General features: G+C 62.0%; 2 protein-coding genes across 3 annotated transcripts; one reads left to right on the plus strand and one right to left on the minus strand.

Moving 5' to 3' along the window:
• Positions 1 to 2,018: 2,018 nt before the first annotated feature.
• Positions 2,019 to 4,068, minus strand: LOC147345699 (tryptase-2). Of its 2 annotated transcripts, none has more exons than XM_086376509.1 (6): positions 3,895 to 4,068; positions 3,458 to 3,512; positions 3,178 to 3,349; positions 2,804 to 3,069; positions 2,516 to 2,679; positions 2,019 to 2,441 (listed from the first exon to the last, which is right to left on the minus strand). In XM_086376509.1, the coding sequence occupies exons 2-6, from the start codon at positions 3,510 to 3,512 to the stop codon at positions 2,277 to 2,279; spliced, it is 822 nt and encodes a 273-aa protein (XP_086232635.1). In that variant the 5' UTR covers positions 3,895 to 4,068; the 3' UTR covers positions 2,019 to 2,276. The 2 variants fall into 2 exon arrangements, with proteins under 2 accessions (XP_086232635.1, XP_086232636.1); XM_086376510.1 differs by having other exon boundaries at positions 3,178 to 3,343; positions 3,895 to 3,986.
• A 3,502-nt stretch (positions 4,069 to 7,570) lies between these two features.
• Positions 7,571 to 9,495, plus strand: LOC147345700 (tryptase-2-like). Its single transcript, XM_086376518.1, has 6 exons — positions 7,571 to 7,660; positions 8,043 to 8,097; positions 8,212 to 8,377; positions 8,486 to 8,751; positions 8,876 to 9,039; positions 9,114 to 9,495. Exons 2-6 carry the CDS (start codon positions 8,043 to 8,045, stop codon positions 9,276 to 9,278), a joined length of 816 nt encoding a protein of 271 aa, XP_086232644.1. The 5' UTR covers positions 7,571 to 7,660; the 3' UTR covers positions 9,279 to 9,495.
• The last annotated feature ends 771 nt before the right edge of the window (positions 9,496 to 10,266 follow it).

Here is a 10,266-nt window from a genome sequence, read left to right on the forward strand (position 1 = left end):
TTCTCTATCCTCCAGGACCCTAGTCTTTGGGGTTCCTCAGGAAGGTGTAGTTTTGAGGCCCAGACTGAGCCCCATGGAGACAGCTCAAGCCCTGTGACTGGTGTCTCTGTGCCCACCCATCCCTGGGTCCCGTGGGCCCCACCACAGATCAGATTGGCACAACCCCAGCTACCCGGCCTGGGGAAGCCTCTTCCTAACTGTCCTCTGTCCGGCCAGGGCCTGATGACTTAGCTGATTAGGACCCTGGGAAGGGCCAGGACTTTCCTGCCCACCTTCTTGCCCCAGCCCCCTGCCCAGCTCCTAAGTGCAGGCTGTCGGTCCTCCGAGATGCTTGAGGTCAGCGGCCCCTTCTTAGGTGTTGGGGAGCTGAGACATGGACGTGCTACATTTATGATTAAAAATGATTTGAGACTAAGATGGAGAATGAGCAGCTTTGGCACCTCCCCCAGTGTGTGGCTTCAAGTCAGAGTCAGAAGTTGGGAGTCTGGCTGCAGACCAGGGCCTGACCTCTGGGGCTCTGCAAGGTGGACCCCAGTGCCCCTCGGCCCCCAAGCCTTGGCGGAGCTGCAGGGCCCGAGGCTGGCAGGGCAGGAAAGGACTGGGAAATGCAAAGGCAGTCTTGTCTCCGTGGTTCTGGAACCTCACCTGATGTGGAAATCAGTCCTAGAGGATTAATGTCAAAGTATGTCCGCATGTGTGAGTACACACACGTATGTGCGTGCGTGTATGTGTGTGCATGTGTGACAGTTCAAATCTTCAATGTGTAAATACAAACACCTTCAACTGTACAAAGCCAACGAAAACAATTTTCAGCAACTGCAAAAGTGTTAATGCAGTCATTTCATCAAAAACCTCAAAATGACGGGAAGAACCTAAGGACTCCAAGCCTCCCTGCCAGGGAAACACAGAGCTGCCCTAAGGCAAAACCTGCACCCCAGCAATGAAATAAATGTGATCTACAAAATGAAGCAGTCAAAGAATGCTACTCCTTACAATGATTTAAAACACTGAGTATTGATTATGCCTTTACTCCCTCGACGTAGTATGCGTGCGTGCATGCTAGGTGGCTCCAGTCGTGTCTGACCCTCTGTGACCCCACAGACTGCAGCCCACCAGGCTCCTCTGCCCATGGGATTCTCCAGGCAAGAATACTAGAGTAGGTTGCCATGCCCTCCTCCAGGGGATCTTCCCAACCCGGGGATGGGACCTGTGTCCCAGTACAGACTGGGCTCCAGTCTGAAGGAAGCAAGTGGGGATTGAGGGTCAGGGAGCAAGGGGTTGATAGATGGAGCATTTCTAAGCAGAGACAGCATGTCTGGGGGAATTCTGGTTAAACCAACCTAAAGAGGCTCCTGACACAGCCCAGGGAGATGAAACCTTGGGTGGGGAGTGAGGGTTCTGATCAGATATCAAGGGTGATCAGGTACTAAGGGCAGGGATCTTGCTGAATCAGCAAGGTTCCTGGTAAAGTAGGGTGTAACCAGGAAGGGCGCCGCTGGGCCAGGAGAAGGTTCAGGGGCTGCAGTGATGAGGGGAGCGCTGTGATGCCCACAGGTGGGAGGAGACAGGGGACCAGACTTTCTGGAGATGATATAGTGTTGCCAAGGGGTTGTAGGGAATCTGCTCCAGACACAACAGCCAATGAGGAGACAGCGCTAGGATACTGACAGCAAGAGCAGCCTGTGCGTAAGCAGGAACACAGTCCCAGTGAAGACAGTTGGGAGGCAGGGGCCCAGGCGTGTCTCCGAGATGAACCGGGACAGTTGTGGGGGCGGTCCCCTGGGGGCTACCTGACAACAGCAGCGGACCCTCTGCCCCGCAAGACACATGTGCTCTATGGCATGAGCCAGGGAGCAGAGAAGAGGCCCTGGGCTCGAGGGGCAGGGCAGGGCCACCCCCACAGCCAGGTGGGTGCCCAGGGGTGGGGGACCCACAGAGATGGTGGCTGCACCCAGCCGGGCCCTGGGGCCCTCCCCTCCCACGGCGACATCGCAGCCAGAGACAGGCAGGACCACGTCTGCTCTCCATGCTTTTTATGAGTGTCAGCAGCCCCTGTCAGCGCCCTGAGCTGAGTGGGGAGGGGGCTGGGGCAGGGGTTCAGGGCAGGGAGGGGTCAGCAGAGAGGGGTCAGCCAGGAGGGGGGTCATCGGGGGTGGGCATTGGGGCAGGGGGCCAGGGAAGGTGGGGGAAGGTCTCCTCCTCGGCCGGAAGCAGCGGTGTGGGGACAGAGGGGGCCAGCTCCTCCGCTGACCCAGGGGGCGGCCTGGGGACCAGGCTCAGGGCCCCTGGGGGACGTACTGGTGGATCCAGTCCAGGTAGGAGGTGACGCGGGTGTAGATGCCGGGCCGGTTGGGCTTCGCGCAACCATCGCCCCAGCTGACCACCCCCGCCTGCAGCCAGGTGCCATTCACCTTGCAGACCAGGGGCCCTCCAGAGTCGCCCTGCGGGGTGGGTTGGGGGAGTCAGTGCAGCTGCAAAGCTGGGCGGTGGGGGCTGGGGGCAGGCGCTGACCCACCTGGCAGGAGTCCCTCCCGCTGTCCCCAGCACACAAGTTATCCTCCTGCACTATGGGTACGTTGTCCCCCGTGGACAGGCCAGAGTGGTACTTCCTGTCACAGACACTGTTCTCCACGACGGGCACCTTCACCTGCTTCAGGGGGAATGGGGGCGGCAGGCGCCCTGGGGGGAGGGGGCAGAGGGAGGCAGCATCAGGGGGAAGCAGGCGGTGGGGACCCTGGTCCCCAGAGGAAACACCAGAGCCTGGAGCCTGGCCCCGCCCCATCCTGGGGGCCCCGACACTCACTTCCATTGTCCACGTTGCCCCAGCCCGTCACCCAGCACTGCGTCCCCGGGGGGAAGGTCTCCGACTCAGGGGGCAGGGTGACCGGCTGGACGTGACAGGAGATGCTCACGGGCTCGTCCAGCTCCAGCAGGGCGATGTCCGCCCCGTTCTCAACGCTGTAGTAGTTGGGGTGGGGGATGATCCTGCTGATGGGCAGCAGCTGGTCCTGGTAATACAGGTGCTGCTCCCGCAGCTGCACCCTGAAGTATGAGGGGCCATGGACTTCCCTGGGGACAGAGACGGGCCCCTACTCAGAGCTGAGCCACCCTCGGGACACCCAGGAGCCTGGGTGGAGCCCCAGGCGCACCCCGCCCGCAGACCCCCTGGAGACTCACGGTCCGACGCAGTGGGCTGCGGTCAGCACCCACTGGGGGTGGATCAGGGAGCCCCCGCAGTGGTGCCTCCAGTACTGGTGGCTGACTCTCAGGCTCACCTGCCAGGGCCATCTGCTTCCAGGGGCCTCCTGCCCCCCGACGATGCCCGCGCGCTGCAGGGCCTGGCCTGGGGCTGGAGCAGGAAGCCTTCAACCTTGGGCTCCTCTGAACCCACCACCCGCCCCTGGGCTTGTGGGGGTGGGGGAGGGCAGAAACCCCACGGCCTGGGGTCAGGACTCACCAGGGGCTGCGGAGACCAGGCTCAGCAGGAGGGCGAGCGCCAGCAGATGGAGCATCTGGAAGGAGCAGGGAGGGGTCTGGGGGTAGATTCTGGGGGTGTGTGGTCTGGGGGTGTGCAGTCTGGGGGTGTGGCGTCTGTGGTGAGGGGTCTGGGGGTGTGGAATCTGAGGGTGCAGGGGTCTGAGGGTGTGTTGTCTGGGGAAATGGGTGTGGGGTCTGGGTCTGGATCTGGGGTCTGGGGGTGTGGGGTCTGGGGGTGTGGGGTGGGGTCTGGGGTCTAAGGGTGTGGGGTGTGGGGTCTGGGGTCTGGGGTGTGGGGTCCGGTGGCATTTGGCCCTTGACCAGGGGGTCTGTCCCTGCCGGGGTTCTGGGGCCTCAGTGCTCGGCCAGCCAGCTGCACAGTGACACCCGGTGTCAGGGTCCTGCTGGGGGGCTCACCTTGGCAGGTCCAGGCTGCTCTTGCCCAGCCTGCTCTCTCTGCCCCTTTATCCTCACAGACAACGACAGGGTCAGAGGAGGGGGCGGGTCCTCCAATCCAGGGGAGTGGGGGAGGAAGTGGATGACTCAGACCAGAGTGAGTCCATCTGGTCAGGAAGGGGCCCCGCCGCCCCCGTTCACACCAGCAGACCCGATTCCTCCATGTGGTCCCATATCCATCTCTGGCTGTTATCTGAGAACTTAACTCTACCATCAGGGGAGCCTTGTTATCTGGGGATCTGAGTGCCATCGCAGAGGGACAGGCCGAGGGATGTGACGGGGAGGGGACAGGAGAGGCCAGAGCCACCTTCCCTGGACGCTCCCCCACCAGGCCCAGCACCCCTGTCCCCCTCCTGCAGGCCGGGGTGAGCCCCATCCCTGTCCACCCACCCCACCTCCTCACTCTCCCCTGGGCCTGCTGGTCACCCGGTTCTGCAGCCCATCCACCCTCCTCACCTCATGGCCTCCTGACCCCTGCCTCCCCTTCCCCACCATCCAGGTGGCACCTCCTGTCCTGCCCCTACCCTGCTGGGACACCAGCCTGGCTCTGGGGCCCTCCTGTCCCTGGCTGGCTCTCTTGCACGCCCTAGGGGTGTACTCAGCTGGATTTCTGGGGGTCGGCACCCCTGGAGACAGGCAGGAAGACAGGCTGCCCATGCCCCATCTCAGGCGTCCCTCCAGCCGACCCTGGTCACTTATTCTGTCAACAATTCATTCCAGGGCTTCCAGGTGCTGCATCCGGGTCCATGCAGCAGGTTAATGGAGAAGGAACTCTAGGAGCCCACGGTCAGGGGTAGGGGAGGGGGGGAAGCAGGGACAACAGTGACATGCTGGTGCCCAGGGCCTGCTAGGGGACCAGGCAAGGCTTAGGGAGCCCCGGAGAGCCTTACCTGCAAAGGAGGCTCTGATTGGCTTAGCCCTGGGAAGAGGGCCAATCAGCAGTTTAAGCATGTGCTTACTCTGATTGGCTAACATTGGACCAATACCTGGTCAGGCCTGGGATGTGGGCGAGGCTAGGTGATGGGAAGGTGTGGACAGACCCCACGTGAGTCCTCCCGAAGACCTTCTGAACTGAGTATCCTTAGTTCATAAAGACCACCTCCTCCTCTTGAAACTCAGCAATAAGTTTAAGCCCCTTGTACAAAATCAGTAATAACCAAATAAATAAATAATTCAATGAAGAAATGCTTAATTTTTAACCTAAAGAGATTCTACCTAGTTAATAACGAAAATCGGAGAAGGCAATGGTACCCCACTCCAGTACTCTTGCCTGGAGAATCCCATGGACGGAGGAGTCTGGTAGGCTGCAGTCCATGGGGTGGCGAAGAGTCGGACACGACTGAGTGACTTCACTTTCACTTTTCACTTTCATGCATTGGAGAAGGAAATGGCAACCCACTCCAGTGTTCTTGCCTGGAGAATCCCAGGGACGGGAAAGCGAGGAGACTCGGAAACCACCAAGAGAAACAGAAGAGCTGGTGAGTTTCTGAGTCAAAAGAAACTGGACCTCGCCAAATTGAAAACTTACGCTCTGAGAGACACTGTTAAGAAAGTGAAAGTGTAACCCACCCACTGAGAAGGATATCTGTGAGGCAAGGGCCAGGTAAAGCGGGGAGAGGAGGAGGCTTACAACCCCTCAGACGACACCCCACTGATTTAAAGGGGCAACAGCTTGTGTAGATGCTTCCTCAAAGGTGAAGCACCTTCTTCCTCATCAGGAAAGTGCAGAGAGGAGATGCCGCCACTCACCCTCTGAAACGCAGGGACACCCCGGGCTCTGCCCACTGCCTCCCCGTGTCCCTTCCTCTGAGCTGGGCAGTTGGGTGGGCGCTCACTCGAGAGGGGATCAGTGTTGCAGAAAAGAGAGGAGGGTGCCAGCGGAGCAAAAGGGCTTGTGTTCAGGCAAGGCTAATGGAGATGGGAGGGTGATGGACATGTGGGCATTGGCCAAATAAGTCGATGGATTAGGGGCAGAACCGGGTTTTACCCACCGGAGAAGGCAGGAGATAGGAGACGGGGCTGCAGTAAACCCCGAGGTGTGGAGCTGGGATTGGGGAAAGCTGGTGACTTCAGTGTAGACACTGAACCATACAGTTCAGTAAATACAGAGGGTGTGAGCCCGTGTGTGTGCTCATGCATCAGCCCCTGTGTGCATGTGTGTGATCCCTTGCGCACGTGTGTACATGTCTGTGTTCACATGCCAGTCCGTGTGTGCATGTGTGTGCCTGTGTGTGCTTATGTGTGAGACCCTGTGCAGTTCCCTAGCTGTGTCCCTGGGAGCACCCAGGAGCCTCACTGTCACTGTCCCTGGAGTTCACGGGTGTGTCAACACCGCTTTGGAAAGTTTTCTGTAAATCTAAACGTGTTCTAAAAAATTACATTAAAAAAAAGAAATACAGAATAGCGTTTGAGGCTCAGCTCAGCCCTGTGACTGGCGTCTCTGTGCCCACCCGTCCCTGGGTCCCGTGGGCCCCACCGCAGATCAGATGGGCACAGCCCCAGCTGCCCAGCCTGGGGCAGCCCCTTCCTAACCGTCCTCTGCCTGGCCTGGGCCTGATGACTGAGCTGATTAGGCCCCTGGGAGGGGCTGGTACCTTCCTGCCCCTCCTTGCCCCAGCCCCCTGCCCAGCTCCTAAGCACAGGCTGCGGGTCCTCCGGAAAGCTCGAGATCAGCGGCCCCTTCTTAGGTGTCGGGGAGCTGAGGCATGGGGTTGGGTGGGGAGCTGCTTGATGATCCACGGCGGTGGGGGACAGAGGCAGTGGGGGGCAGACTTGTCTCCTCCCCGCCAATCCTGGGCTCAGAGCCCTGGCCCAACAGTGTGCACTCTGCGTTTGATCAGCTGACAAATCAGGACGATAGAGGCTCTACCTACGCTCTGAGCCCACGGGGACTATACACCTAGGAAGGTGGCCTTCGGGGAGGCACCGGGGTGGTGAGAACTGGAGCCCAGGCCACCCCTCCCAGGGCCCAGGAGGCCTGGTGTGGGGGCAGGAGAATCAATGACCAGGGTCTGCTGGAGGGACGCCCGAGATGGGGCCTGGGCAGCCCCTGCCTGTTTTGAGGGGTGCTCACCTGAGAAATCCAGCTGAGTACACCCCTAAGGCGTGCAAGAAAGCCAGCCAGGGACAGGAGGGCCCCAGAGCCAGGCTGGTGTCCCAGCAGGGTAGGGGCAGGACAGGAGGTGCCACCTGGATGGTGGGGAAGGGGAGGCAGGGGTCAGGAGGCCATGAGGTGAGGAGGGTGGATGGGCTGCAGAACCGGGTGACCAGCAGGCCCAGGGGAGAGTGAGGAGGTGGGGTGGGTGGACAGGGATGGGGCTCACCCCGGCCTGCAGGAGGGGGACAGGGGTGCTGGGCCTGGTGGGGGAGCGTCCAGGGAAGGTGGCTCTGGCCTCTCCTGTCCCCTCCCCGTCACATCCCTCGGCCTGTCCCTCTGCGATGGCACTCAGATCCCCAGATAACAAGGCTCCCCTGATGGTAGAGTTAAGTTCTCAGATAACAGCCAGAGATGGATATGGGACCACATGGAGGAATCGGGTCTGCTGGTGTGAACGGGGGCGGCGGGGCCCCTTCCTGACCAGATGGACTCACTCTGGTCTGAGTCATCCACTTCCTCCCCCACTCCCCTGGATTGGAGGACCCGCCCCCTCCTCTGACCCTGTCGTTGTCTGTGAGGATAAAGGGGCAGAGAGAGCAGGCTGGGCAAGAGCAGCCTGGACCTGCCAAGGTGAGCCCCCCAGCAGGACCCTGACACCGGGTGTCACTGTGCAGCTGGCTGGCCGAGCACTGAGGCCCCAGAACCCCGGCAGGGACAGACCCCCTGGTCAAGGGCCAAATGCCACCGGACCCCACACCCCAGACCCCAGACCCCACACCCCACACCCTTAGACCCCAGACCCCACCCCACACCCCCAGACCCCACACCCCCAGACCCCAGATCCAGACCCAGACCCCACACCCATTTCCCCAGACAACACACCCTCAGACCCCTGCACCCTCAGATTCCATACCTCCAGGCCCCTCACCACAGACGCCACACCCCTAGACCGCACACCCCCAGACCGCACACCCCCAGAATCTACCCCCAGACCCCTCCCTGCTCCTTCCAGATGCTCCATCTGCTGGCGCTCGCCCTCCTGCTGAGCCTGGTCTCCGCAGCCCCTGGTGAGTCCTGACCCCAGGCCGTGGGGTTTCTGCCCTCCCCCACCCCCACAAGCCCAGGGGCGGGTGGTGGGTTCAGAGGAGCCCAAGGTTGAAGGCTTCCTGCTCCGGCCCCAGGCCAGGCCCTGCAGCGCGCGGGCATCGTCGGGGGGCAGGAGGCCCCTGGGAGCAGATGGCCCTGGCAGGTGAGCCTGAGAGTCAGCCGTCGGTACTGGAGGCACCACTGCGGGGGCTCCCTGATCCACCCCCAGTGGGTGCTGACCGCAGCCCACTGCGTCGGACCGTGAGTCTCCAGGGGGTCTGCGGGCGGGGTGCGCCTGGGGCTCCACCCAGGCTCCTGGGTGTCCCGAGGGTGGCTCAGCTCTGAGTAGGGGCCCGTCTCTGTCCCCAGGGAAGTCCATGGCCCCTCATACTTCAGGGTGCAGCTGCGGGAGCAGCACCTGTATTACCAGGACCAGCTGCTGCCCATCAGCAGGATCATCCCCCACCCCAACTACTACAGCGTTAAGAACGGGGCGGACATCGCCCTGCTGGAGCTGGATGAGCTTGTGAATATCTCCTGGCACGTCCAGCCTGTCACCCTGCCCCCTGAGTCGGAGACCTTCCCCCCGGGGACGCAGTGCTGGGTGACGGGCTGGGGCAACGTGGACAATGGAAGTGAGTGTCGGGGCCCCCAGGATGGGGCGGGGCCAGGCTCCAGGCTCTGGTGTTTCCTCTGGGGACCAGGGTCCCCACCGCCTGCTTCCCCCTGATGCTGCCTCCCTCTGCCCCCTCCCCCCAGGGCGCCTGCCGCCCCCATTCCCCCTGAAGCAGGTGAAGGTGCCCGTCGTGGAGAACAGTGTCTGTGACAGGAAGTACCACTCTGGCCTGTCCACGGGGGACAACGTCCTCATCGTGCGGGAGGACATGCTGTGTGCTGGGGACAGCGGGAGGAACTTCTGCCAGGTGGGTCAGCGCCCACCCCCAGCCCCCACCGCCCAGCTTTGCAGCCGCACTGACTCCCCCAACCCACCCCGCAGGGTGACTCTGGAGGGCCCCTGGTCTGCAAGGTGAATGGCACCTGGCTGCAGGCGGGGGTGGTCAGCTGGGGCGATGGTTGCGCGAAGCCCAACCGGCCCGGCATCTACACCCGCGTCACCTCCTACCTGGACTGGATCCACCAGTACGTCCCCCAGGGGCCCTGAGCCTGGTCCCCAGGCCGCCCCCTGGGTCAGCGGAGGAGCTGGCCCCCTCTGTCCCCTCAGCGCTGCTTCCGGCCGAGGAGGAGACCTTCCCCCACCTTCCCCGGCCCCCTGTCCCAATGCCCACCCCTGATGACCCCACTCCTGGCTGACCCCTCTCCCCGCTCAGCTCAGGGCGCCGGCAGGGGCTGCTGACACTCATTAAAGAGCATGGAGAGCAGACGTGGTCCTGCCTGTCTCTGGTTACGGTGTCGCCGAGGGAGGGGAGGGCCTCAGGGCCCAGCTGGGTGCAGCCACCATCTCTGTGGGTTCCCCCACCCCTGGGCACCCACCTGGCTGTGGGGGTGGCCCTGCCCTGCCCCTCGAGCCCAGGGCCACTCTCTGCACACTGGCTTGTGTTTTTGGTGAGGTAAAAAGTACCTTTCACGACAGGTAAAGCAACACAGTCATTGAGATGATTCTCGGGGGCCCCAGGTACCCAGCAATGAGTCAAGAATCAGATTATCATCCCCTATAGCCTGTCCCCGCCCCAGGGCCCTGTCCTAACAATCCAGACTACCCAGCCTGGCAGGCAGCCCCTAGGAGGCCTGCCCAGTGACCCCAGACTCTCGCCAGAGGATGCGGACTCCCTGGCATGCTGGTCCCCACCCCACCCCGTCCCCCAGGGTGACCTGGAGAACCTCTGTTCCCCAGGGGCCAATACATCACCCAGGTGAGCTGGGTGAGGACTGTGGTCCACGTCCCTGCTTCTGCACACAGCCTGGTCAACTGTCCCGCCCTCCTGTCCTCTAACCCTTGACCCACGACCCGTCCTTGGCACAGAGAGTGGGGGCCACTGCCTGGGCCTGGGGCAAGAACTACTGTAGCAGCCCTGGGTCCGACCCAGCTCAGCGTCTTCTCCTTGTGGGAACTGAGGCCAACATCATAGGCAGGAAGATCACAGACCCTAGCACCCCGGGTCCACCTCTGTCCAACTTGGGGGGCTGCTTGC

The sequence above is a fragment of the Bos grunniens genome, chromosome 25 (assembly GCF_055505025.1).
Source record: "Bos grunniens cultivar Pamir isolate PY7600 chromosome 25, Bosgru_T2T1.0, whole genome shotgun sequence".
Taxonomy (NCBI): domain Eukaryota; kingdom Metazoa; phylum Chordata; class Mammalia; order Artiodactyla; family Bovidae; genus Bos; species Bos grunniens.

Coding starts and splice junctions, on each gene's coding strand:
- LOC147345699 (XM_086376509.1), bottom strand. CDS start 3,512: ATGCTCCATCTGCTGGCGCTCGCCCTCCTGCTGAGCCTGGTCTCCGCA. Junction 3,070..3,177: donor GCAGCCCACTGCGTCGGACC/GTGAGTCTCCAG, acceptor CTCTGTCCCCAG/GGAAGTCCATGGCCCCTCAT. Junction 2,442..2,515: donor GCGGGAGGGACTCCTGCCAG/GTGGGTCAGCGC, acceptor CCCACCCCGCAG/GGCGACTCTGGAGGGCCCCT.
- LOC147345700 (XM_086376518.1), top strand. CDS start 8,043: ATGCTCCATCTGCTGGCGCTCGCCCTCCTGCTGAGCCTGGTCTCCGCA. Junction 8,098..8,211: donor CCTGGTCTCCGCAGCCCCTG/GTGAGTCCTGAC, acceptor CTCCGGCCCCAG/GCCAGGCCCTGCAGCGCGCG. Junction 8,378..8,485: donor GCAGCCCACTGCGTCGGACC/GTGAGTCTCCAG, acceptor CTCTGTCCCCAG/GGAAGTCCATGGCCCCTCAT.